The sequence below is a fragment of the Dromiciops gliroides genome, chromosome 3, assembly GCF_019393635.1.
Source record: "Dromiciops gliroides isolate mDroGli1 chromosome 3, mDroGli1.pri, whole genome shotgun sequence".
In the NCBI taxonomy this organism is placed as follows: domain Eukaryota; kingdom Metazoa; phylum Chordata; class Mammalia; order Microbiotheria; family Microbiotheriidae; genus Dromiciops; species Dromiciops gliroides.
In genome coordinates this window covers 653,854,323-653,882,314 of record NC_057863.1, presented here as the reverse complement: position 1 = coordinate 653,882,314, position 27,992 = coordinate 653,854,323, and the positions used below count along the sequence as shown (strand labels likewise).

At 42.0% G+C, this 27,992-nt stretch overlaps 1 protein-coding gene across 1 annotated transcript; it reads left to right on the top strand.

Moving 5' to 3' along the window:
• Nucleotides 1–251: 251 nt before the first annotated feature.
• Nucleotides 252–18,392, top strand: LOC122748320 (zinc finger protein 93-like). Its single transcript, XM_043993981.1, has 7 exons — nucleotides 252–407; nucleotides 480–548; nucleotides 3,853–3,939; nucleotides 8,635–8,761; nucleotides 9,502–9,597; nucleotides 16,144–18,056; nucleotides 18,162–18,392. The coding sequence occupies exons 1-7, from the start codon at nucleotides 252–254 to the stop codon at nucleotides 18,390–18,392; spliced, it is 2,679 nt and encodes an 892-aa protein (XP_043849916.1).
• The last annotated feature ends 9,600 nt before the right edge of the window (nucleotides 18,393–27,992 follow it).

The window sequence follows — 27,992 nt, the reverse complement described above, 5'->3', positions numbered from 1 at the left end:
AGGAGTACCTGAGTTCAAATCCGGCCTCAGACACTTAACACTTACTAGCTGTGTGACCCTGGGCAAGTCACTTAACCCCAATGGCCTCACTAAAAACAAAAAACAAAAACAAACAAACAAACAAATAAATAAATAAGTGCATGTCGATGGATTGAGTCCAAATTAATGTTTACAGACTAACCCAGGGACCTAACTAACACTGTGGGTTTGCCGACTTCTGGGAGATGGAGTCTGGATTCTGAGCTTGTTAGATGGACCAGAAACCTGATCGGACTCCCCGCCTAAAGCTCAATAAAGGACGCCGCAAGCGGCAGTACACCTCTGCCCTACACTTCCAAGAATCCTCCGAGACTCCACTCTGGAGACTAGACTCTATTTCCCAGAGGAACTTGCGCGGCTCCCAAACTGTAGGCGTCCCTGGGCACTGCCCAACCAGACCAGAGGGATCCTGGGAGTTGTAGTTCCGCGGCTCGATGTAGACCAGGCGTGGCTCCACGTGGGACCAGGTGTTGGGGCCTTTTGTCCACGGGGCGGCTGGGCCGGGTCGGGTGAGTGCGTGCGGCTCCGGCCCGGGCGCAACGCAGAGAGCTGAGCTGGGGTGAAGTGAGGGGTTACGCGAGGCGTTGGGGTTCCTCCCCCGACCGGGGTCCGCGGACAGCCGCGGGAAATGCACGTCCTGAACCCCGTCCTCTTCCCGTAGAGCTTCAGAAGGGGCCACGTCAGCCCCGCCCCCTGGCCTTTGCTGAGCTGTGGGGGAGGGGAAAGGGGCGGGAGGGGGAGGGGGTTCCGGGCGTAGGCGGAGACCTGGGGGAGACAGGACGGGAGGGAGCCTTGTTCCGAGCAGCTCTTCCCTTCTTTGGGGGCCAGTGGTCAGCTCCCTGGATTTGGAGTCTGACGCCCGAGTTCAGTCTGGACTCCGCTCCCTACGTGTGGAGCTGTGCGCCCCTGGGCAAGTCACCTAACCCCTCTGGGCTTCCTGCCTACCTGTGGAGCTGTGCGCCCCTGGGCAAGTCACCTAACCCCTCTGGGCTTCCTCCCCGATGGATTAAGAGCTTTCCCAACTCTATGGTACTCCCCATCGGCTTTGGGCCCTCTTAGCTCTGTCCTCCACCACTTGTGCCAACTGGTTTGTTTTCTGTTTTGTTCCTTGGTTTTGTCCGGTGTGTGTAGGCACACATACGTATCCGCGTTTGCTTATGGATGTATATATACATAAATAAACATGCGTGCACACCTAGCTATGCAGCCTTTAATATCCTGTATATTCGTTTCAGACAGGATGGATCAGTGCTGGCAAGGACACCCTCACAGATGCATATCCCTATCTTTTTAGGCACAGATACTCGCCGGTAGCCAGGCACAAGGCTAGTTGGCGTTGGACGTAGGGCTCAGACCTGGTCGCTCTGATTGTGAGGCCTGCATCTCTCACACCACTTCTCCTGTGGGTTAAGGTAGACACCACCCCAGTGCTCTCCTCTGATGCCACATCTTTGCATACAGGTGACCTGGTTCTTGAGGGCCAAGCCCCTAAGGGTGCAGTCACTAGCTAGTCCTGCCAAGCTGGAAAGGTCTTAAGTAAAAGCCTGGTGGCCAGACAGTGTGAATGCTCTTTTGGAACCAGCCAGGCTAAACTTAGCAATGCTTATCATGAAGTTGGCCACCTCGAGAAGGGGTTATGACTTTTTTTTGGCCACAGCATCGCTTGAAGACCTGAGATCTGTGTCATTGGAAGGAGAAGCCTTGCTGATAAAGTCACAAATCCTCTACATATTGAAGGGTGTGTACACATGTATATATACAGGCAGCTAAGTATAACTGAAGGAGCACCATACTTGGAATCTGGAGACCTGGGTTCGAATCTTGTTGTTAACACTTAGAAGCTGTGAGGTCACCCTTCTGCATTAGAAAAGTCTGAGGGGGTGCCAGACACATAGAGGTTAAATGACTTACCCAGGTCATGAAGCATGGTGTGTCAGAGGCAGGCCTTGAACTCAGGGTTTTTTTGCTTCTGAGTTCTTTGTTCATCTTTGTTGTATCTTATTGGTCACATGATAGATGGTCCTCATCCCCTTTCTAAAACCCTCTCTGGTGTTTCATTGGGTGTGGAGGTGACCTTCTAGTCTCTAGTTGGAAAGGCTTCCACAAAAGGCCTGGTGTACAGGAGCTTGGGCATCAGGTGCATAAGATAACAAAGTTTAACACACTTTTGCTAACTCCAAAGCACTGCTGTTATTAGCCATTAGTATTTACATTTCTGCCAAAACAAGTCACTGCTCTCATCGGCACTTTGATCTCCGGATAGACTGTGAGCTCCTTGCCTCTCCGTATCCCTGGTGTTTAGCACAGTGCCTGTCACCTAGTAGGCACTTAATGAATACTTGTCTCATCTGTGTATATGTAGGTAGCGCCATATGTTCACATTGATGGGTCTGGAGCAGCTATTCACTGACATTTGCACTAGATTCTAATCTCATGCCCATACCTGAGGGGTTTGCATTAAGTATACCTGGTGGATTACCCATCAGTGTGGGCAAGGCTCCTGACCTCTTCTCCCCATCATTCAGATGTAGCCTGGGTTGTGTGATGGAGGCTGCTGCCTCTCTACCCTCCATGCACCCTCCCTCCTCCCCCAGCTTGGCCATAGTTGGCTGCCCTGAGGGTAGAGACTCCAAGGACTTGGCCTTAGGGACTTAGATGCATCATTGATATGAACCTTGGAATGGAGGGCCCAGCTAAAGGGCCCGGCTTTTGGACTCCAGAGTGTCTGGAAAGTATCCAGCAAGATGATCTTTGGGCCTTCCGCCTTCCCTTGAGATTTCGGGGCTCAAGCTGAAGGAAGGAGCAGATCTTGTGGTGCCAGAGCAGAGTCTGGCCTCCCACCTGGTGTGGAGGGCACAGTAGGAAGCCAGGTAGCTCCTTAATCCCTGAGCCTGGGCTAGACTCGGGGTCATCACCCCTAGTTGTGTCTTTTAGAACAGGCCACAGGCTCCTCCTACCCTCCACCCCAAAACTGTTGGCTTATACTCTGAAGTGGCTTCACCCTAAGATTGATTCCTCGAGGGGACAGTGGATAGAGCACCGTTCCCGGATTCAAGAGGACCTGAGTTCAAATGCAGCTTCAGGCATTTGACACTTAACTAGCTGTGTGATCCTGGACAAGTCACTTAACCCTCATTGCCCTGCCAAAAAAAAAGAAAGAAAAAAAAAATTGATTCCTCACATACCTGTGACCTTGATCAGGGAAAGTGTGTGTGTGTCTGTGTATTTATTCGTCTTAATTGTTTTATTGCATAAAAATAGTATCATAGTCACAGACCTAGAGAAGAAAGAGCCTTAGAGGTATAATAACCCTACTCCTTCTCCATCTCTGTCTCTCTGTCTCCCCTTCCCTCCTCTTCTCTCCCGAATGAGGTAATATGCACAGAGCCATGCACACAGTAGTCACTTAATAAATGCTTATTTCCTCCCCATACCCCTACCCCCTTTAACCTTTTGTTATATGCCAGGGATTCTTAACTTGGGGTCCACAGATCTCTAAGGGGTCATGGATAGATTTCTGAGGGGTATGTGAACTCTCATGGAGGGAAAAATGTCTTCGTTTTGATTAGCTTTTAACTGAAATTGAGCATTTCCTTGAATTAAAAACAAACACACAACACAACACATTATTTTGAGAAGGGCCCCATAGGCTTCACCAGACTGTCAGGGGTTTGCGATTCCAAAAAGGTTAAGAATCTCTGTTCCCTAGGGAGCATGGGGCTCTGCTCCCCACTACCAGGAGAGGATTTGTGCCCTGACCAGAAAGTGCTGCACAACAGGATTGTTCTTGATGATGTCTTCCTTGTCCTATAGCTCTGCTTTCCTAAGACTCTGCCCTTCTCGAGAAGCCAAGAGGAGGAAGAGGCAATGGCTCCTGTGCTCCTGGAGGCCAGCTCCCAGGTCAGTTGGAATGCCAAATCCTTTCTCATAGAGCAGGCTTGTTTCTTGATTTTTGATCTTCAGTCATCATCTATGTCCTACCCAGAGACATAAGCTGTTTTTTTTTTTGGGGGGGGGGTGAGGCAATTGGGGTTAAGTGACTTGCCCAGGGTCACACAGCTAGTAAATGTTAAGTGTCTGAGGCTGGATTTGAACTCAGGTGACTCCAGAGCCGGTGCTCTATCCACTGTACCACCTATCTGCCCCCAGAGACATAAATTTTAACGGTTCTCTCTGAAAAGACTCTGGCTGTTCTCAAGAGGTCAGAGAATGTGGAAATGATGCAAGGCAGGAGAGAGCTTAAGGGATCATGGAATCTAACCCTATTCTGTAGAATATAAGGACAAAGACATGTGGACAGGTAGGACAGTGAGGGTTAAGTGACTTGCCCAGGGTCACACAGCTAGTAAGTGTCAGGTGTCTGAGGCCGGATTTGAACTCAGGTCCTCCTGAATCCAGGGTCGGTGCTTTAACCACTGTGCCATCTAGCTGCCCCCAAAGGCCATCCTTTTAATTGCAATAATCTGCCAGTGCTGGGGGCAGCTAGGTGGCGCAGTGGTTAAAGCGCCGGCCCTGGATTCAGGAGGACCTGAGTTCAAATCCGGCCTCAGACACCTGACACTTACTAGCTGTGTGACCCTGGGCAAGTCACTTAACCCCCTTTGCCTAAAAAACAAACAAATAAAACAAACAAACAAACAAAAAAAAGGATGGCCTTTTGTCTCCAGGATAAGGTACTAAGAGCAATTCAAACTCCTCAATCCATAATCTGCTCCCCCATAATCTTCCCAGGTTTAGCTCATGCTATTCCTTTAAAAAAAAAGTTTGTTTTTTTCAATTCACAAGCATTTATTTTCCCTCTCTCCCACCCCCTTCTCAATGGAAAAAAGAAACAAAGAACAAGATGTACCAAATAGTCAAGCAAAATGAATTCTGTCCTGTTCTGTATCTTGAATTCATTGCCTCTCTGCCAGCAGGGGAGTGTGCCGTTGGCAGGCTTCTAGAATTGTGGTTTATCAAGAGTCTGTCAGAGCTGTTTGTTCCCCTGGTTCTGCTCACTTGACTCTGCATTAGTTCTGGACCATCTGACCCAGGTCACACCTGCTGACTGGGGGTCTCCCATTTCTCTTCTCCCTCTGGACTGTTTCACTTGGAGATCTCATCTGCTCCCAAGGATTCAATTATCACTCTATGCATAGGATTCTCATATTTATTTGTCTAGCCTCTCCAGCATCCCATCTTTAATTGCCTATTGAGGGGCAGCTAGGTGGCACAGTGGAAAGAGCATCGGCCCTGGAGTCAGGAGGACCTGAGTTCAAATCCGGCCTCAGACACTTAACACTTACTAGCTGTGTGACCTTGGGCAAGTCACTTAACCCCAATTGCCTCACTAAAAAAAGAAAGAAAGAAAGAAAGAAGGAAGGAAGGAAGGAAGGAAGGAAGGAAGGAAGGAAGGAAGAAAACTGCCTATTGGACATTATGAACTGGATGCCACACAGACATCGTGAACCCAACATGTCTAAAACTGAGCCCATGAACTTTCCCTCTAAGCCCTCCCCTCTTCCTTTCTTTCTGATTTCTGCCAGGGCTGCCACCACACCGGCCTGAAGCCACGGTGCTGTCCTCTCTCACTGTAGTGCCTCCGTTATCCAATCAGGCTGTTGTCAGGTCTTGTTACTCCTACCTTCCCAGCATTTCTCCCCTGCTCCCCTTATCTCCTCTGATTCTGCCACCTTGCTAGGCCAAGCCCTGGTCGCCTCGTCACTGATGGCTGGTCTTCCTCATTCACTCTACTCAGCTTTCAGACTGATCTTCCTGGAGTGCAAGTCTGTCTACATCACTCCCTATTCCATCAGCCCCAGTGGCTCCGGATTACCTCCAGTAGCAAATATAAAAACCTTTAAGGCCCTTCACAACCTGGTCCCTTACTACCTTTCCAGTCTTTTTACACCAATGTCCTGCAGTCCAGATCCACCTCCCAACACTGGGCATTTCCCCGGTGGTCCTCCATGCTTAGAACTTGTCTCTGCTTCCTTCATCTCCCCGAAAGCCCTGCCTTCTACAAGAAGCCTTTTTTGATCCCCTTAATGCTAGTGCCTTCTCTCTGTGATTAGCTCCAATTTATCCTGTATAGATCTTGTTTGTAGGTAGTTATTGAACTGTTGTTTCCCCCATTAGACTGTGAGCTCCCTGAGAGTAGGTAGGGACTCGTTTTTTGTCTTTCTTTGTATCTCCAGCACTTAGTGCAGTGCCCAACACATAGTAGGTGCTTAATAAATGCTTGTTTGTCATAATATAATAATTATTAATTAATAGACTTGCTCGGGGTCACACAGCTGGGAAGTATTTGAGGCCAAATTTGAACTCAGCAGGCCTACCACTATGTCTACTGTGCTGTCTCACTATGGGGGGATAGCTTTCTTATGGTTCCTACAAGTGTAATTTTTTTTGTGCTGTTTACTCATATACCATCTGGTATAAAAGTTCCCAGAGTATGGTCCAGAGACTTCTGGGGGTCTTTGAGATACTTTCAAGTGCTTCACAAGGCCAAAACTGTTGTTATGATAATACTAAAGAGTTTTCATTTCTAATATGGTAAATATCGATAGATATAACACATTTTGAAAAAGAAGCTTTTGGAAGGTGTCCTCAATAATTTTTAAAAATATAAAGGAGTCAGGGCAGCTAGGTGGCGCAATGGATAGAGCACCAGCTCTGGAGTCAGGAGGACTTGAGTTCAAATCCAGCCTCAGACACTTAACACTTACTAGCTGTGTGACCCTGGGCAAGTCACTTAACTCCAATTGCCTCACCAAAAAAACAAAACAAAACAAACAACAAAAAATATATAAAAGAGTCACTTACTAGCTGTGTGACCTTAGGCAAGTCACTTAACTCCAATTGCCTCACCAAAAAAACAAAACAAAAAATATATAAAGGAGTCACTTACTAGCTGTGTGACCCTGGGCAAGTCACTTAACCCCCATTGCCCTGCAAAAAATAAAATTAAATAAAATCCAACCTTTAAAAAAATATAAAGGAATCCTGAGATTTGTAAAAGCACTTTTCACATAATAGGCACAATATAAATGCTTATTCCCTTCCTGAGACCAAAACATTGGAGTCTATTGGGGGGCATCTGTAGACCAAGGACATGTTCTATTTTATCTTCACATTGCCCAAAGACCTTAGTTGGTGCCCTGTGTATGACACTTGGTGGATATGTTTAATACATGCCTTTCGGGTTGACTGAGAGAGGACTCTGTGCTATGAGGTCCTGAAACGAGGGAATCAGTGATTTTGGGTGAGAGCGCATGATCACTCTTGGACCCGGAGGACAGGGAGAACACTCCCCACCGTGTGCAGTTTGTCCCATGCTTTCTGGGTAATTCTACTTTAGACTTGGGGATTGTTAATGGAGAGTGATTGCTACTTAATTTGGAAATCAATTAGCATATTTAAGATGCATGTTTATTATATTAAGTTGTCACATGGGAATTGACAAGTAAAGTGTCTGATTCCCTTGGGCGTCACTTTGGTTTGTAACGGTGAACTTGAATGAGCAAGTAAAACAACCTGTGAACTGCAGATTTAACTGCAAAGTGAGATACAGAACAGTCAGGAGGGGGGAAGGACTTCCACCTCCTTGTTGGGTGCTCACTCCCCCGGCCTGTGCCCTTTCAGAGCCTGCCTCAGAGGGCCAGGCAGGAAGAACCCGCTCCCTCTTTGCCTTTTCCCTGGTTGTCCTTGCTTGGCTGCTCCCAGACTTAGAATGAGATGGACGTCAGCCCCTCCCTTCCTTCTGAGATTAAGGGCCTCTGGACCTGGGTACCCTTCCCATGGCTACTCTCCTAGCACTTCCAGGTCTTCCAGTTGTTGTCTCCCCCGATTACTTTGTGAGCTTCTTGAGAGTGTGGATTATCTAGTCTTTTCTGTTTATATCCCATTTACCTAGCAAGCACTTAATAAATGCTTCTTCCTTCCTTCCTTCCCTCATTCATTCATACTCAGTAAATATTTGATGTAGACATTTCTTTCTTTCTTTCTTTTCTTTGCAGGGCAATGAGGGTTAAGTGACTTGCCCAAGATCACACAGCTACTAAATGTCAAGTGTCTAAGGCTGGATTTGAACTCAGGTCCTCCTGAATCCAGGACCGGTGCTTTATCCACTGCATCTGATGTAGACATTTCTTTGTTTTGTTTTTTGTAGGGCAATGGGGGTTAAGTGACTTGCCCAGGGTCACACAGCTAGTAAGTGTCAAGTGTCTGAGGCCAGATTTGAACTCAGGTCCTCCTGAATCCAGGGCTGGTGCTTTATCCACTGCACCACCTAGTTGCCCCTGATGTAGACATTTCTTTTTTTTTTGTTTGTGGTTTTTTTTTGTTCTTTTGTTTTTTGTAGGGCAATGGGGGTTAAGTGACTTGCCCAGGGTCACACAGCTAGTAAGTGTCAAGTGTCTGAGGCCAGATTTGAACTCAGGTCCTCTTGAATCCAGGGCTGGTGCTCTATCCACTGCACCACCTAGCTGCCCCCTGATGTAGACATTTCAACACCATGACCATCTTGAAGATCCATCCTTTCCCATCCTACCCAATTTCTTTCCCATAATGAATAAGATATTTCTTAAGTGAGTAGTCATATATCTACTCTTTCAGGAATCAGTGACATTCAAGGATGTTGCAGTGGACTTCACCCAAGATGAGTGGAGACAGTTGAACTGGGCTCAGAGAGATCTGTACAAAGATGTGATGCTGGAGAACTATAAGAACCTGGTCTCCCTGGGTAAGGACAACTTTCCCCTGTAACTTATAGCCTGCACTTTGGGGTATTTGTACATTCTCCCTTGCCAAAGGCAGCTGGGTCTCTGACTTACCTGAGGTTTGGCTTGTTTTCAGGATATTCAAGAACATATCCAATAGAGAGAGACTCCTAAATCATGTAGGATGAAGAGATTAGATGTTTCTGCTCTCTCTTCCCAAGTGAATTCTCTGCTTCTCAGACTGAAAAGTTGCAGCTCTGTTGAGCTACTGAGTCCCCACCTTCCCCAATCTCTATTTCTCCCTGGTCAAGGCTTTTTCTCAAAAGCCCCAGTACAGATATCCAAAGACATGAAAGACATTCTTGTCTTCTCAGCAGAATGAATCAAGTGAACTGGGCAGCTAGGTGGTGCAGTGGATAGAGCACCAGCCTTGGATTCAGGAGGACCTGAGTTCAAATCTGGCCTCAGACACTTGACACTTACTAGCTCTGTGACCCTGGGTAAGTCACTTAACCCTCATTGCCCCACAAAAGAGAGAGAGAGAGAGAGAGAGAGAGAGAGAGAGAGAGAGAGAGAGATGAACCAAGTGAACTAATATTTTTCAGAGTCCAGTTCAGCTCTAGCCTATGTCCCCCTTCCTTCTTGGGAATACAATTGAGAACATGTTTCAGAAGTTCTTTGTACCCAGGGCATAACTTTTTTCTGTCTGAAGAGCAGATGTCCTAGGGTGGAATTACAAGATGTTCTCTTTCTCTCTGAGCAGGACTTATGGTTTTTCAGCCAGATGTGTTCTCCCAGCTGCAGACAGGTGAAGTTCCTTGGATACCAGAGAGAGACATTCCAAAAAGCACTTGCCCAGGTGAGTGGGTGACAGCCACGCAGACAAAAATCATTGCACTCCATGGTGCGGCTCTCCAGTTGTTAAGGGTTAAAATTCTAGCTAGTCTGTCTAAAATATCCAATGAGTGGTCGCCAATAAATTATAAGCTTTAGCAAGAGTTAGACTTTTAAGCATTTATGAAGGAGAATAAGAGTTTGGTAAAGAGAGAAGAAAAAGGCCTAGATTCCTATCTATTAAAGGGAGAGCACATTTCTAGCTCCGCTCTCCACCAGAGTCCAAAGGAAAAAAAAGCCTGAGACCGAACGCCAGTCTCTTCCTTCCTCCTCCCACTAGCCCGCACCACTTCTTGATGCCAAAGAAAAGACTCCTGGTCTTGCCCTCAAAGACCTTCGTTTCATGGGCGGAATTCTTCTACAGTAAGTCTCCAGCAGGTGGCGTTATTCCAATCGTTACAGTTCCTTGCTTTGTTTCCTCAAGAAACGGTACGTTTCCTTGAGGAAACAGTCAAAAATAACAGAATATAATAACCTATGCTTAACTAACAGTATGTTAATAACAATATAGAAAAGGGAGAGAGGAAAGTTTTGTCCAGAGGGGCAATTTTTTTTTGTCCTCATGAACCGACACTTTGACATTGGTCTTGCAAAGGGAGGGCCTCTGCAGAGAGTACATATTACAGATGGTATATATTATAACAGAAAGAGAAAAAGGAAAAAACAACAAAAACAAAACTTTTCATTTAAAGTCTCTGAAAGTCTTTTCTCAGATGTCCTCTAGGTGTAATCGTGGAATGGAAATCTTTTCAGGGGTTGATGTGTGGATGCTGGTTATCAGCCAGGAAAATTTCCTACAAAATTGAGCTTAACACAACTTTAAAATAGCTTTATCAATAATCAAATCAAACAATGAAAGTTCTCAAAAACATGTCTAAGGGTTGTTATACATGAAACATATAATAAAACAAAAATTGAAACATTCTTTAAAATTATAATATTACTATAGTCCCCCCCTTATGGAGGGTAATTGAGAAGACAATTGCTGCGATATTAATTTTTAAAAATAATTTTTATCTTTGTTTCATCACTTTTTGCATCATCTGCCTAATTATTCTCATGCCATTATGAGAAATTTAAAAATCTAATATAATTGGTAACAGGTGTCAAGGCCAAATTCAACACTACTTATCATGACACCTGAGATAATTATGGGGGTTACCATAAAAGAACAGAGAAATGATGGGATATGAGCGTTCCCACACTTGAGCAATATGTACTGCCCATACAGTATGCCAGGCTTAAAATAGGTGGATGGAATATATGTCCATGCCACCGAACATATTGGAGGAAACTGAGTCAGACTTAATCAGATGCATGGGATTGAGATGTCCATGGCATCAGGCATATAGGAGGGAGCATAGAAGCCAGGTGTAGAAGTGAGATGGGTGGGATCAATACTTCCAGCCATCTGTACAATATTGTGGGGAAAAATAAAATAAAATATTAAACCAAGAGAATCCAACCTCAACATTAGTCAAAAGCCGTTCCCTCGGCCATACCTTGACTTCATGCATGTCTCCCCTCATGTGACAGTTCAGTGTCTGCTCTTGCATGTATTCCTCTTGTGATTGGATGGCATCTTGGCCAACTGGCATCTGATAACTCAGAATAAAGGCAATTAATGTCTTAATGATAAGTTCCCATAATCCAAGTCTCATATGGATTTAAAAATTGAGGATAATAAACGATTGCAAAAAATGTGAATACATCTTGACTCAGAACACAATATATAATTATGCAACAATTTCAAATAATACCTGTTTTTTTTACTTAGTATACAATTACTTTTGTGAAAAATCAGAACATATTTAAATACAAGTTAAAGCACAACAGAATCTCAAAGAAAACTTTTTTTTTTGAAAAAAGAAAACTTTTACAAACATTCCCCTCTTTTTTTTTTTTGGGGATATGCTTATCAAAAATAATACTTCTTTACACTTGCCATGGCAACCAATTTGCCAGGGAAATACTTTAAAGAGCTTGATCAAATAATCAGTTGAGAGAAAAAAAAATAGCAAAAACAAATAACTCAGAATATGGGAGCACAATACTCCTAGAATTAACATTGTATAATAAAATCAAAACCATCTTGCAGTGTTTCAAAATTAGATAGACAAATGAATAGAAGAAAATACACATGGAACAATAAAAGACAATGAAATTCAAACTAAGGAAATCTAAATGAGCATGAACTTAATATTAATGAGTATTATAAAATACAAACTTGATCACATGACTATAAAAAGCTTTTACAAATATTCTCCTTGTTTTAAAAACTAAGTATAAGATACAATCTCAAAAGCATGAAAATCTCTATAAAAATAAACCCATACCATTAATTTCAAAATGTATATGTAATAGCATAGAAATCCTATGTAACCTCTGAACTGACATTAATACTCTGAGTGAATTCAGAACACTTTTGACTCCGGTATCTAAAATCCCCAACACTCATATCAATACCTTGCTGCTTACTTCTACATTTCTGTAAAATATATACCCTTCCATGGCAAAAGAAGCAGAGTCTTGAACTATGTTGATGATTGTCATTCTTATTCAGCTTAAGTTTTTCTTCTTTAACCCCTCTATATTGTCTGTCATTCTTTTCACCATACAAATGCTTTATAAGATTACTAATTAAAGACAAAAGCAGGTTAGCAAAATTATGAACAAAACGAGCATATCTGGAATTTAAAGGGTTTTCTAAGGTTGTCTCAGAAGCACAGGCAGGCTGGGGAAGGGTTGAGCCTGAAGCTGCAAATGTAGTTAGAGAAAGTTGCGCATGTGCATCAGATCTCTGGACTTCCCAGGCAGGGGAAGCAATGGGCTTGGCCATGGGAGGAGTAGAGGGTGGGGTCTGGAGAGGAGGGGAGGGACCAGCACAATTTGAATCAGACTTGATTTTGAACTCAGGCCTGGATTCCTCTTCCCCCACTTTGCCTCCAGGTGCAAGGGGATTAAAAGCTTCTAGAGGGTGGGTCATTGCCTCCAGGCATGCAAAATTAGAGCAACAATTAGTGTTAGAACTGGGAAAAGCTGCGGGAATCTCTTCAGGTTTCTCTGAAAAAGCATGGTTGGGAGAGGGGGAGATATTTCCTTGTGTGAGTACATTGCTGGCTCTTCTAACAAAAATAAAAAGAAAAATAGAAAATCCACAAAAACAGAGCATTAACATGATCTTATCCCCCATTTGTCTGGTTAAACAGACTAAAATCAAAAATAGGGTAATTAAGGAGTTTAAAAGGTCCATTTGAAAAAATTTAAAGGGAAAACACTGGGCAATTCAGCAGTACTTCGGATTTAAAGGGTTAGGGTAGGGGAAATTTCTTACCCAACGGAGAGATCAGAAGTGAGGTTCAGCTTTCCTCTTCGTGGTCAGCCATCTGTTAAGGGTTAAAATTCTAGCTAGTCTGTCTAAAATATCCAATGAGTGGTCGCCAATAAATTATAAGCTTTAGCAAGAGTTAGACTTTTAAGCATTTATGAAGGAGAATAAGAGTTTGGTAAAGAGAGAAGAAAAAGGCCTAGATTCCTATCTATTAAAGGGAGAGCACATTTCTAGCTCCGCTCTCCACCAGAGTCCAAAGGAAAAAAAAGCCTGAGACCGAACGCCAGTCTCTTCCTTCCTCCTCCCACTAGCCCGCACCACTTCTTGATGCCAAAGAAAAGACTCCTGGTCTTGCCCTCAAAGACCTTCGTTTCATGGGCGGAACTCTTCTACAGTAAGTCTCCAGCAGGTGGCGTTATTCCAATCGTTACACAGTGAAGGCCTGGCTGTGGAACTGTCTTGTCAGAGTCTCCCAGGCCTGTGGGAAAGGGTCAAGATTGCCTCAGACTTTCACTTCAGTCAATCACTTCCCTGATAGTTCTCTCTTTATTTTTCATTTTTGTCACCAAGAAATAGGCCTTTGTGAGGAACCCTGAGCTCATGCCTTACTAGGATCGATTAAAGGAAGTAGGCATACTTTGCCAGAAGAAGACTCAGGGAACATAACTGTGTCCTGCTCAAGTGGCAATGATTGATCTTTTTCTGTGAACTAATGGCAGTGAGTGAAAAGTGAAAAAAGGAAAGTGCAGTCAAGGATAATTGTGTGGTCTGCCTCAGAAGAATCTTCAGACAAAGGCCAGAGGACCACTTCTAGAGTGAGAGGGAAAGGGGCACAATTGAGCCCTCTCTGGTCTGGAATTTGGGGATTCTGAGAGTTAGTCCTTAGCTTATATTCTAAATCCCATCCTTTTGTGCTCCCAGCATGATTCCGTGCCTCTCCTCTTGAATCTTTCATTCAGCAATTATTTGTTAAGAGTCTGTTCTATGATTCATCTCTCCCTCTTCACAAATACACGAGTCCAGTTTATAATCTTAAGACAAAAAAGAAAAGTCTTTGCCCAACTCTGCTGTTTTTTGGCTCATAAGTGGCAAAAATGAAAGTCAAACACACGCTTTCTTAATCTGTGTCCTGGGACTTTCCTACCACTTTCCTTCCTTTTCTCTTTTCTTTTTGATGAAATTCAAGAGTTTGTGTGGTTTTTTTCTCAAATCTCTACTTTTGTCAATATTTGCCAAAAGCTTTGGTCAATTTGAGATACTTTTCATGAAACCACCTCCTCCCTTGCCTGAGATTTATGGATCAAATGGTTTCATCGGTTATTTTAGTCGACTCCTCTGGGTAATGATTCTAAATCTTTTTGTTTTCTTTTTATATCTCTTTAGACATGTTTCCAATACTCAAGCCTTCAGTGTTGATGTGTCTTTGTTGCACATCCCACATTTGCTGCTTGGTAAATTGCTTCCACCCCAAACTCAATATTCCTCAAACTTAAGTTGCCATTTTCCTGACCCCCACCCCCACCCCTGCAAATTTCCCTTCCCAACATCTTCATTTCTGGCAGTGGTGCTTACAGCCTTTCAGCTCATGAATATCTCTATTCTCCTTAGCCCAATAGTTACTGAATCCTCTTGATTCTTCCATAATTTCTCTTGGGTTCGTTTAGTCTTTATTTCTGATGTGTCAATCCAGTCCTGCATTTATTTTTTCAAGCTCAGGTAACCTAAAAGGCCTCTTGGTGTCTCTGATTCCCCACTTCTTTATCTAATATTGGGTTTAATCTGGGTGACACTGAAGATGTGCTGAAGTCAGCTTGTAGTGGCTTGTGAGAGACAATTGTTAAATTGTCAGTGTGAACATTTTCACCCTGGAGATCACCAAACTCTACAAATCAGGCCTTGGTTATATTGTTTTATTAATTGAAACAAAAAGAGACTTCTTAATCTCTATAGATCACTAGTCTAAACTACTCTGCTTTGTTTAATGTTTTTTCCCACTTCCTCTCCAAAAATCGTTCTCAATGTTGGTCTTGTTTTTAACATCCACCCATACATATTACATTCTTTCTTTTCCATTCTGTGCTTCCTGCCACCTCTCCATACCCACCCTCCACATATATCCCTTGAGTAGATTTTGCTCATTCACTGGGCTTACATTTTCTATTCTCTCCCCAGCTATTAAAACTTTGTTCATTTACTCTCAAAATCCCCCCAGATCTGCTCCCAAAGCAGCAATATCAGCTTTTCCTCCTCTTAGAAGTCAGGGAGAACCTCAGGATCATGGAATTCCAGAATTAAAAGGGCCCTTGGAGGCCATCTAATCCAACAATATACCCAGCCAATGATAACTTGGTCTTTGCTTGAAGACCACCAGTGAGGGGCAGCCCATCACTTCCTGACACAGTTGCACATCACTCTATTAGCTAAAAATGTTTTCACAATGTCAATCCCAAATTTGTCTCTTTGCAGCTTTTGCTAATTGTTCCTAGTTCTGCCCAGCCCCAAATAGAAGAAGTGCACCTAGCTGCCCTAAATTGTTTTCATCATTTACTGTGGTTTAAGATTAGCTAAGATGTCCACAAAGATATATTGAGAGGTTTTAACAGATATATTGCTAAAAATAGAAATTTTAGATATGCAACACTTCTTACTTATTCTCATTAACCAATCATGAACATTTGTCAATAAAGAGAAATAAGGTTGAGTTTGAACAACTAGTTCCTATTGACCCGACATCAGGCCTTAGCATTACTTTCTTTTCTCAGTGCTTCCAGGTCATCTGTTAGGTAATAGAGTCTAGAAGTTTTTCAGGAATTGGCATCAGGTTTATCAGTCTATATTTTGAAAAATTTGCCTGTTTTCCCTTTCTGAAAATTTAGGTAATTTTCCAGTTACCAATAATGAGTCCAAAGTGGCAAACGACAGGGAATGTGATTTCAGAAATAGAAAGATAAAGATGGAAAGTCTAGGCAAATGATGATCAACTATTTTGTCCTAGAGACTTAATTTTATTTAAATCAGGGGCATTTTATGTTAGGATCTCCTCAGTTAACTTGAGCTTTGCTCCCTCTCAATAATGTTTATTATATACTCTCCCAGCCAATGTTCCTTCTTCTTCATGGAGAAGAGTTTCCTTAATTTCCTGCAGAGAAGAGTAAATATCAACACTTTTATTTCTTTCAGATTTCCTTACTCAAGAAACAAGGCAGTATACCACAGAGTCTGTTGCAAAGGAAGGCATTTCTATGAGAAAGTCATCTAAGAAAAGGCACATAATGAACGGTCCTGGGGATTACAGATTGAAAGAAGACTGGGAATGTGACATCAGGCTACAGAAGCAAAGGAGCAACAAAGAAAGAAAATCCAGACAAATGACACTCACTCATAAACCTAATACCTTTGGGAAAAAGTTCAGTCTGGGTTTAATCCTTGTTCCACAGCAGAAGACTGCAGAGGGGAAAAGTTTCCACAGATGTGGTGTATGTGTAAAGAGCTCTCAGCAGCATTCAAGCATTCTTAAATGTGATAACATTTCTGGTAAGCAGCTTTGGAAATCCTCTAAATCCAGGAAGTCCTTTAGTTACCATACAGACCTTATTCAATATCACAAAAAATTTGGTGAAGAAAAACCATATGAATGTAATGAATGTGGGAAGGCCTTCAACAACAGGTCATCCCTTAGAGGACATCAGAGAATTCATACTGGGAAGAAATCCTTCGCATGCTATGAATGTGGAAAAGCCTTTTTAGAGAGGGGAAAACTAGCCACACATGAAAGAATTCATTCTGGAGAAAAACCCTTTGAATGTAATGAATGTGGAAAAGCATTTAGGACCCCAGTAAGAATTACTGAACATAAACGAATTCATACTGGAGAAAAACCTTTTAAATGTAATGCATGTGAAAAAGCCTTTAGCTACCTAGGAAGTCTCACTGAACATAAGAGAATTCATAGTGGTGAAAAACCTCTTGAATGTAGCGAATGTGGAAAGTCCTTCAGACAAAGCTCATCATTTAGGAGGCATCAGATAATTCATACTGGAGAGAAACCTTTTGTATGTAATCTCTGTGGGAAAGCCTTCATTCATAACTCATCTCTTAGGTATCATTGGAGACTTCATACTGGAGATAAACAATATGAATGTAATGAATGTCAGAAATGCTTCATTGCAAGCTCATCACTTAAGAAGCATCAGATAATTCATACCGGAGAAAAACCCTTTGCATGTAATGAATGCAGAAAAACATTCATAGAGAGAGGAAAACTTAATGATCATAAGAAAGTTCATACTGGGAATAAACCTTTTGTGTGCAATGAGTGTGGGAAATCCTTCTTGGAGAGAGGGAAACTTATTGAACACAAGAGAATTCATTCTGGAGAGAAACCCTTTGAATGTGATGAGTGTGGGAAGGCCTTCATCCACAATTCATCTCTTAGGTATCACTGGAAACTTCATACTGGAGATAAACAGTGCAAATGTAATGAATGTGGGAAATCATTTAGCACAAGCTCAACACTTAGGAAACATCAGAGAATCCATACTGGAGAGAAGCCCTTTTCCTGTAATGAATGTGGGAAAGCCTTCATAGAGAGAGGAAGGCTTTCTGAACATAAGAGACTTCATAGTGGAGAGAAACCCTTTGAATGTAATGAATGTGGAAAGGCTTTCAGCAAGAGCTCATTACTTAGGAGGCATCAGTTAATACATAGTGGAGAAAAACCCTTTGAATGTGATGAGTGTGGGAAAGCCTTTATAGGGAGAGCAAGACTTAATGAACATCAAAGAATTCATACAGGAGAGAAACCCTTTGAATGTGATGAATGTGGGAAGGCCTTCAGCAACAGCTCATCCCTCAGGGTTCACTGGAAACTTCATACTGGAGAGAAATATAAATGTAATGAATGTGGGAAGGCTTTCAGTAGAAGCTCATCGTTTAGGAAACATCAGAGAATTCATACTGGAGAGAAACCCTTTGTGTGTAATGAGTGTGGAAAAGCCTTCCTAGACAAGGGGAATCTTACTGCACATCAGCGAATTCATACTGGAGAAAAACCCTTTGAATGTAATGAATGTGGAAAGGCATTTAGCTATACTGCAAGTCTTCTTGAACATATGAGAATTCATACTGGAGAGAAACCATTTGATTGTGATGAATGTGGAAAAACCTTTCGCCACCGAAAAGGTCTTACTGCTCACAAGAGAATTCATACAAAAGAAAAACCTTTTGAATGTGATAAATGTGGGAAAACCTTCAGCAACAGATCAAACCTTACATTGCATTGGAGACGTCATACGGGAGAGAAACCCTTTGAATGTAATGAATGTGGAAAAGCCTTCAGCAATAGCTCAAACCTTAGGAAACATGGAAGACGTCATGCTATTGAAAAACCCTTTGCCATGAGTGTGGGAAAGTCTTCAGAGAGGAGATAAAGATTGCCTAAGAACATTCATTAAGAAAACTTTTCAATAAAATGAATATGGAAGAGCCTTTGCTTATCCAACAGGTCTTGATTGAACATAAGAGAATTCAAATTGTATTAAAATCTATGCCAGGTAATAAGTATGGAAAACCTTAAATCACAGCTCGTCCCTCAGGAATCATAAGAAATGCACAGCATAAAAACAAAATTGGTAAAATTATGGAAAACCCTTTAACAACAACTACTTTATGAATCAGTGGTGAATTCATGTTTGAGAAATACCATATGTGTAATGAATATGAGAATGTCTTCAGAAACATCTCATCCTTTAGAGAATTTATGGAATTTCAGAGTTAGACAAAACCTCAAGGGCCCTCTAGATCCACCCAAGCCCATATAAGAGGGCCCCTACATTATACCTGAAAAGTGGCCATCCAGCCATATTTTGAAATTTTCATGTGAGAGATAATTTACAATTTAGGCAGAGCAATCCTCTTCAAAAAAAAAAAACTAGGAAGTTTTCCCTTACAATGAGTGGAAATATACTTTTTTGGTTTTTTTTTTAACCTTTTGGGGGGGGGTTGTTTTGCTTTTTAGATATTTACTTCTAAGTTCTACCAATTATTCAAAGTTTTGCTTCTGGAGACAAGGAGATTTTATTCAAACATGTCATCTCTTAAATACTAAAACATTAAGATGCCAGAATTTATCTAATATGTTATTGTTTGGGGGTTTGGATAATAAAAACTTATTTTTCCCCAGCTCTAACATTCTCTAAAATATGTGAATCTTCATACCATGTCTTTCTGCCCTACTGCAGTTCAGTTTAACTATTTCCTTCAAATATTTGCTCCAAAATTGAATTCCTAGATTGGAAGACATGACCAGTTTTGTGCAACATGGATCAGATGGCCAGATTGCTTGCCAGGAAGATGGAGACCACTACAAGTTTATCAATAGACCTGTTTTCTCATATCCTTACTGATACTGATTTTTAAAAATGTAATTGTTATTTTAATTGAGATAAGGTGATTGTTGTTGTTGTTGTTTATCCTTCATACCCAAAGAGGACCATAACATCAGGGTGATGTCATGACATGCACTGAATTGGATTTAAGTGAGGGAGGGCTGTGCAAGGTCACCAACTTCACTCTCTCCTCCAGAGCCATCTGGATCCAGAGATATATATCAGGATAACTGGAGATGACCCAGATGTTTAAGGTAATTGGGGTTAAGTGACTTGCCCAGGGTCCCACAGATAAGTGTCTGAGGTGAGATCTGAACTCAGGTCCTCTTCACTCCAGCACCAGCACTCTATCAATTGTGCCACCTAGCTGCTCCTGAGGTGATAAGAGTAAAGTGATAGAAAAGATGGAAGACTTTTGTAATTTTTTTTTAAAGTACAGACCTGAGATTTTATCAGTAGAAGAAACTTACTGGTAAGTAAGCTCCCCCCACAAATGCTAATCAGCAAATGTCCTTCAACTTACTGTCTTAGTTCTGCCTATGAAAGGATGCAAAGCAGAAAACAACAACAACAAAAACAGAATTAGAAAAGCATTGTGCCTATCCAGTAACTACAACCACAAAGGAGGAAAACTGTGAAAGGGAATGAATGGACAAAGAATTCTGGTGGAGAGTTAGGAGGAAGTGACTGGAAAGTTATGGCATTTTGTATAGCAAAATCATTTATTAACATGTAAGTACTTGCAAAGTAAATCTAGTTGGTTTTATTTCTTTTAATGTTAAGTTTATAATAAAGTAATGATTTTTTCCAATCAGCAAACAAACTTATTAAGCACATTGGGTCAAACAGCCTCCTTTAGATTTATTCACCAAAATTATTCACAGGCCATGTGCAACAAATCTTCACCTGTGAGGAGCCACACACTATACAGAGATAAGCGTAGATAAACAGGGAATTTATTGCCCATATATTTTAAAAAACACAAACATACAGAAATGGAAACAAGGACAGGTTATGAAGGATAAAAATCAAAGTATGGCATGGTCCTGTTAAAGAGAGTATTACAAATGCTGCTAATGGTCAGAATAGTCTGAACTTGGTGTTTTGAAAGCTTTTTTGTGGGGATTTAAAGCCTGTATTTTCATCCACCAACCTGGCTATTTCTTCCTCCAATATGGATCATCAATTTGTCTATAATTTAGAGCCAATAATAGATGATCAAAGAAAATAAAGGACTATTAAGCAAGAGAAATGGATGGCCATAATTGATGGTGAAAAGGCAGATGTGGGTCAGACCCCTTCAGCCTCCGCCGCCGGTAGCTCCTCTGCCACCAGCTCTAGTGCCACCTCGGCTCGGCGCAGCTCCTCCAGCTGAACAGGGTGGAGGTTGGGGGGAAGGCTCTGTAGCCATCGAATTCCATTCATCTTCAGCATCTCCATGGGGTCTACCCACTCTGTCCATGCCCTTTAAGAGAACTTCCAGTGCAACGGCTGCACCGAAGGCACAATCATAGCCTTATATTTAACAGGACTTTGTCTTCCTGGAGAACCACCTTTGGTGCAAAGCTGGAAATAGCTTGTCTTTAAATACCATCTCTTAGTTTTCTATTTTGTTGCACTTTAGAGGAACACCAAGAAACCATGAACAGCTTTAGCAATGATGAATTTGACTTCAAATTCCTTGATGAAGGTTTTACTGCTAAGGATATTCTGGACCAGAAAATTAATGAAGTTTCTTCTGATGATGATAAAGATGCCTTCTATGTTGCCGACCTTGGTGACATCCTAAAGAAGCATTTGAGATGGTACAAAGCTCTTCCTCGAGTAACTCCTTTTTATGCTGTTAAATGTAACGACAGCAGAGCTATAGTGAAGATACTTGCTACTATAGGAGCAGGATTTGATTGTGCTAGCAAGACTGAAATAGTTAGTACAGAGTCTTGGGGTACCTCCAGAGAGGATAATCTATGCAAATCCATGCAAACAAGTGTCACAAATTAAGTATGCTGCCAACAATGGAGTACAAATGATGACTTTTGATAGTGAAGTAGAGCTAATGAAAAGGCAGATGTGCTTCAGTCTTTATTTTGCATCTTTTCTCTGCCAAGGAAAGTAATCTTGTGATTGGAAAGAAACAAGCAAAATGACTTACAGTGAACTGAAATCCAGAGTTAGTATGGAGCATCTCATTGCCTTTGATGAATTCAAGACCTCAGACTGAGAGTAACTATTCCAGGACACTGAAAGAACAATTATATATTTCAGAATCAGGCAACTTCAGAGAATCACAGAGTTATTTTTGTTTAGGTTCATGTTTGGTTTTGTTTTTGCAACATTTGCACTTGTCTAGTCCCATGCAAGGTTTCTGTTTTCCATGATCTTTCAGAGCTCACTCACAATGACTCAGCAATCACATCTGCCAAGCCCTTTAATACCCTGAAGTATATTTCTTTTGGGACTGGTGACTTGAACTTACAAAGGTGTTGGTGCTTTCTGACTAGTTCTTTTCTTATTTATCTTGATATTTAATTTCATATTAAGCATTACTGTTTCTCTCTTGGAAAGCATTGAACAGCATTTTAAAATTGTTGAGGAATTTGGGTATCTGTTTCCTGTGACCTTTTTTAATATTGCTCCACTATCTAACAAAAAGTCTTCATATTAGTCTCTTTTAGACGACCTTCCCCTTGTCATCATTATCAGTATTACTTAATTTTGGGTCTTTCGAATTTTATATTTGGGTGGCTCCCATCTCCTGTGCTGACTTCATCTTAGAATTTTAGTCCTTAGGATTCTACCCATCCTTTCTCTGAACCATTTGAAATTCACTCTTTGAAAATATAAGATACATGGCAGGGAGTCTTTTCCCTGTTCTCTCTCCTGATTCTAAGATGGAGGGATTATCTCCCCTTATTGATTCCTCCATTTTTTGAAAGATGAAATCATAAAGACAAAAAGTTATTAGTCATATTTTTAGTGGAGGGCTCCTTCCCAAGTGGAGATAATTGAAATTAAAATCATGTCTTCCTGCCAGGTTTGCAATCTTTTCCCCAAACTACTCAGTTATTTCTTTTTGGGGGATGGAGAGAGGAAAAAGATGCAAAAAAGGAAGCACAAAAGTTCCAGAGACAAAACTTGGGTGATTCTAAATTTTCATGAGAGCCAGGGACAGGCATTATTACCCTCTTACCAGAGCTAGAAAACCTAAAATAAGAGATGGAGGAGGATCATTATCTTATCCATCCCATCTCTGTGACTCATAGTAGAATGTTGAAGGGCACAAATGTTGAAGAATAGACTCTATGCTTTGCATTTTTTCTATTTTAAACAAAGCAATTTTATTACCTAAGGACACAAGGGAAGAGTCAGACAATGGGCACATGAGCAGTTGTCATGACCATATTTTTTCCTCATTGAGTGTCGTTAACTAATTTATCATATTACAACTGTATTAGGAAGACAGATGATGAATTGATGGTGGTACAAGATGAAAGACAAAAGGGTGATAGTGTTGAGCAATGTGCACAGTTACAGGATTGATAAAGGTATCGTTATTGGGCCATAGTGACTGTGCTGTGATTAGAACGTTGGGGGGGGGGGGCGGAAGGGGGAGGGAGAATATCCTGGGAATAAGCTTGGCAAGTTAAGCAGGTGGTTTTTTATTATTCTGCCTATGAACAACAAATTTTTTCATGGGAATGTATGTATTTTTCCCTGCCCATAGTTTCTTTATTTTAGCAATGCTTCATCTACCAACTGCTCTAGCAGTAATGTGTGATTTTTAGAAGCATCACAAAATAAGATAGGCCTAGAATACTGAATCTGCACAAGCAAGTCTTTTCTTCTGCTAATGTGATCTAAACTTCCTGGCTGAGAAGTGACATCAAACCTCCCTTTTTTGGCCCCAAATCTTGCTGACCCCTCTTGAAAGGCTTTCTCTTTTCTGTTTTCTGTCCTTCATCTGTGTGGCTATTTAGGGTAAGTGGTAAGTAGCTTGAGAAGCCTAGGAAAGGAATAAGACACAAGGTAAGCTGTATATAGTATTATTTTTGGTTGTGAAGTCACCAAATAGACACCAGCGGTTCCTAAACCAGCACACAACTGACCACTTGCTGCCAAATTTTTGGATGACCAATATTTGTGTTCATTTGCAAGAATCACTCTCTAAAGACAGTGAGCTCTCGAACTCATAACACAATTGCCCCCCAAAAACATCCAAATAATGCCATAGTAAAATGCCTGGAGCAGTAAAACCCACAGAAGAATGTGCTGAAATCATCTTCTAACCAAGAACAGCTTGGAAGGTCAGAAGGAGGGAGCTGCTGTGCTGAGACAGGAGTGGAGCCCAACCCCACAGTCACCCTGACACAGATCCAGTCCCAGGAAGTCCTCACCAGAGAAGGAGACCCCCAGAGCTGAATCAGCTGAAGTGCCACTGTTGTCTGGAACTAAACTCACAGTCTGGTGAGAGGGCTGAGCCCTTAGCAGGGGGGAGACTACAGGGGTCTCTGCTGGTCCTGAGGTGGAACTTGGGTTTTTCACCCCTGCTGAGAACCAGGAGGTAGGCTTGAGTAGCACTGGCCCAAGTGGGGGAGGGGCACAGGCTCTTCGGAGCTGACAACCACAACACATAAAGCTGGTTGATTAGCAAGTTGTTCTGGTGTCATCTATGGACCAAGGAACAGGCCAGGTGAGTGAAGAACCTGATCCTCCTTAAATCATACCACCTGGGACTTCTGAAGCTTGGGATACTGCAGCCTGGAAACAGTGCCCCACTTTAAGGAGCTAAAAGTCTAGCTAAAGAAAGGCAAGATGAGCCGACAGAGAAAGGTGAGGACCATAGAAAGTTTCTTCAGTAACAAGGAAGACCAAGGGGCACCCTCAGAGGAAGATGTCAACATCAGGGCCCCTATACCTAAAGCTTCCAAGAAAAATATGAATCGGTCTTAGGCCATAGAGGTGCTCAAAAAGGACTTTGAAGAGAAAGTTAGAGAGGTAGAGGAAAAAATGGAAAGAGAAATGAGGGTTATGCAAGAAGGACATGAGAAAAAAGTCAACAGCTTGAAAAGTCAAATTGGCCAAATTGAAAAGGAGGTACAAAAGCTCTCTGATGAAAATAATTGCCTAAGGATTAGGATTGAAGAAATGGAAACTGGTGACTTTATGAGAAACCAAGATACAATAAAGCAAATCCAAATGAATAAAAAAAAAATAGAGGGCAATGTGAAATATCTTCTGGGAAAAACTGCTGACCTGGAAAATAGGTCCAGGAGAGATAATTTGAAAGAAGGAAGGGCAGATTGGGGGAGGGGACAGACAGAAGCAAATCCCTTTTGAAGAGGGATAGGATAAAAGAAGATGCATAATAGAATAAATATCATGGGCATAGCTAAGATTCTGGCAATACTGTCTAAAAAGCTAATGAGTGGTTCCCAATAAATTAGAAGTTTTAGCAAGAGTTTAGACTTTCAAGCATTTATTAAGGAGCATAAGAATTTGGTGAAGAGAGAGAGAAAGAGGCCCAGATTCAGCTATCTATCTTAGGGAGCCAGCATCTCCTGCTGAGGTCCTCTCTCCTCTCTCCTGAGGTCCTCTCGAAAAAAGAGCCAGAGAGAGAGTGCCTCACCCCTTCTTCATCCCACAAGCCTCCTGTGCAAACCAGGAACATCCCATTCACACACACATAGCTCCAAGCTAATTGGCTGTTAGCTTTGATAGACAGTACCCATGAGCAAATGTCACTTCCTGATGCCAAGGAACTGACCTTCCAAGTCACATGGCTTGCCCTCAGATGCCTTCTCCTCATGGCAGAGCTTTCCTACAGTAACTCTCCAGTAGGTGGAGTCATTCCAATTGTCACATGGGGAAGGCAATGGGATGGAAGGGAAATAGTTAACAATAGTAATCATGAAAAAGAAAAAAGGGGGAAAATTGTACAAAAAATATTTATAGCAACTCTTTGTGGTGGCTAAGAATTGAGAATCAAGGGAATGTCTATCAATTGAGGAACGACTGAAGAAACTGTGGTATATGATTGTGGTGGAATGGTCTTGTGCTATAGGAAATGACAAACAGGATGATCCCAGAAAAACCTGGAAAGACTCATGGACTGATGTATAGTGAAGTGAGCAGAGCTGGGAGGACATTGTGCATAGTGACAACAGTATTGTTCAATGAGCAATTGTGAATGACTTAACTACTCTCAGCAATGCAATGAGCCAAGACAATCCCAAGGGACTAATGACAAAGCTTACTATCCACCCCCATGGAAAGAACTGATAAAAAGAGCACTTGTGGATTGTATATATATAATCTGGTTGTGGTCTTGTGGGGAGGAAAGGGAGGGAGGGAGAAAAATTTGGAATTATAAATCTTATGAAAATGAATGTTATGGGGCATCTAGGTGGAGCAGTGGATAAAACACTGACCTTGGATTCAGGAGGACCTGAGTTCAAATCCAGCCTCAGATGCTTGACACTTAACTAGCTGTGTCACCCTGGGCAAGTCACTTAACCCTCATTGCCCTGCAAAAAAAAAAAAAGAAAAAAGAAAATGAATGTTGAAAACTACCTTTACATGTAACTAGAAAAAATAAAATAAATGTTTGTTGCACAATTCCAAAAAAAATAATCACTCTCTAAAAATAATGTTAATGAATGCTAAAAACAATTCTGTTGATTGCAACATTGATATATCTAAGAATTGTCCAGGCTGACACAGTCACCTCTACTGTCAGAAATGACTATCCTAAGACGATTTGGAGTTGACTTGTAGGAATCTTGAGCAAGGAAAAAATCATAAAGTGTTAAAAATACAGTTACAAGGCAGAAGGGTCACCACTCAGTTCCTTCTTGGACCACTGACTTCCCTTTATGACTGAAGAATGTCTTCCTGCAATCACTCTCTTAACCTGGAATACAAAAGAAGCCATTGCTTTTACCCTTCTTTTTTTGGGGGGGGGGGCAGGGCAATGAGGGTTAAGTGACTTTCCCAGGGTCACACAGCTAGTAATTGTTAAGTGTCCGAGGCCGGATTTGAACTCAGATCCTCCTGAATCCAGAGCCAGTGCTTTATCCACTGAGCCACCTCGCTGACCCTGAGGCCATTGCTTTTATTGGGGTCCTGGCTGCCTATGGGTGGATTGGGGGCAATGAACTCATGAAGGCAAGAATTAATTTCGTTTTCAGGCACCAGAGTTCCCCATTTGGGATAGGTGGGATGGACTAGGTATGAAGGGTACCTATAATGAATGCCCTTGCCAGAGTTATACTCATCTGACCTGTCCCATATCTTAGAGTCTGCTGTAACAGAACTAATTAATGAGCCAGGAGGTACACTGCAGTATTTTCCACTGTCGATCACCCTCTAATTTTGAACACTCTCCTTTCTGCATGTTCATGACATTTCTCTCTTGCTTCTCCCCCTACCTGCTTGCTGCTTTTGTCTCTTTTGCTGGATTAGCTTCCATATCCTACCCTTTAACTGGGTGACCCCAAGGCTATGACCTACACCCTCTTCCCGATCCTTTTTCATTTGGTAACATCATCATCTCCCAGGGGGTTAATGATCATGTCTACACATGTGACTCCCATATCTACATATCTAGTTCCAGGCTTTTAAGCTCCAGGCCCATGTTATCTACTGGCCTTTTGGACATTTTGAACTGGGGATCTATAGACATGGAAAGGGCATTGGGGCAGCTAGGTGGTGCTTGGAGTCAGGAAGGCTCATCTTCCTGAGTTCAAATCTGGCCTCAGATACTTAATAGCTGTGTGAACCCAGGCAAGTCACTTAACCCTATTTGCCTCAGTTTCTTCAACTATAAGATGAGCTAGAGGAGAAAATGGCAAACCACTCCAGTATCATTGCCAAGAAAACCCCAAATGGGGTCATGAAGAGTCAGACATGACTCACCACCACCAACAACAACAACACAACATGCACATCTTCCCTTTCAATCAGCTCACTATGATCAGCTCTCTAAATGTAGTTTATTGTGTAATCATACTTGGTTTATCTATAGAGTCTGTTTCCTTAGGGGATGTATAAGATTATGATACTCTTTAAGTTTGTTCAATTTTTATGATGTTGAAGGAAGTGAGAGAGACATAGGGATATGACCCTCCACTGAGATGGAAAGTGCCCCCCCCTTCGGCCTAGTGATCTGATCTCAAAGTCTTAAAGCCCCTTAGAGCCCCCTATTTCTCTCTCTCTCTGTTTTTTCTCTAGAGAGAGGCAATAATGGGAAGCTACTATCCCTCTTTCTAAATATAGGCATATCAACTTAAAAATTGCTTCATAGAGTCTGCACCGAGACATTATGTAGACATGATACATTGTTGCAGAAACAGAAAATTTTACAAAATAATCTAACAACCCAGGAGAGACTTATCGCTGAACATTCCAGGAGAATGATTTCTTGCTGAACCCAATTACTGCATTTTGCTCAAATTAGATGTCTGTAAAGAGTATAAAAACTGCTTGGTTTCTTAATCCTGGTGTGTCACACCTCCTGGTTGTCCCAGTGAGTGTGGTGCACCTTTCTTTCAAAAGAAATAAAATCAATGCTTTGGCCTCCTTTCTCCTCAAGTCTCTATTACAGGGGTCAGTGGGTGTATTTCCCATCCCACTCAGAAGCATGAG

Coding starts and splice junctions, on each gene's coding strand:
- LOC122748320 (XM_043993981.1), top strand. CDS start 252: ATGGACCAGAAACCTGATCGGACTCCCCGCCTAAAGCTCAATAAAGGA. Junction 3,940..8,634: donor TCCTGGAGGCCAGCTCCCAG/GTCAGTTGGAAT, acceptor CTACTCTTTCAG/GAATCAGTGACATTCAAGGA. Junction 8,762..9,501: donor TAAGAACCTGGTCTCCCTGG/GTAAGGACAACT, acceptor CTCTCTGAGCAG/GACTTATGGTTTTTCAGCCA.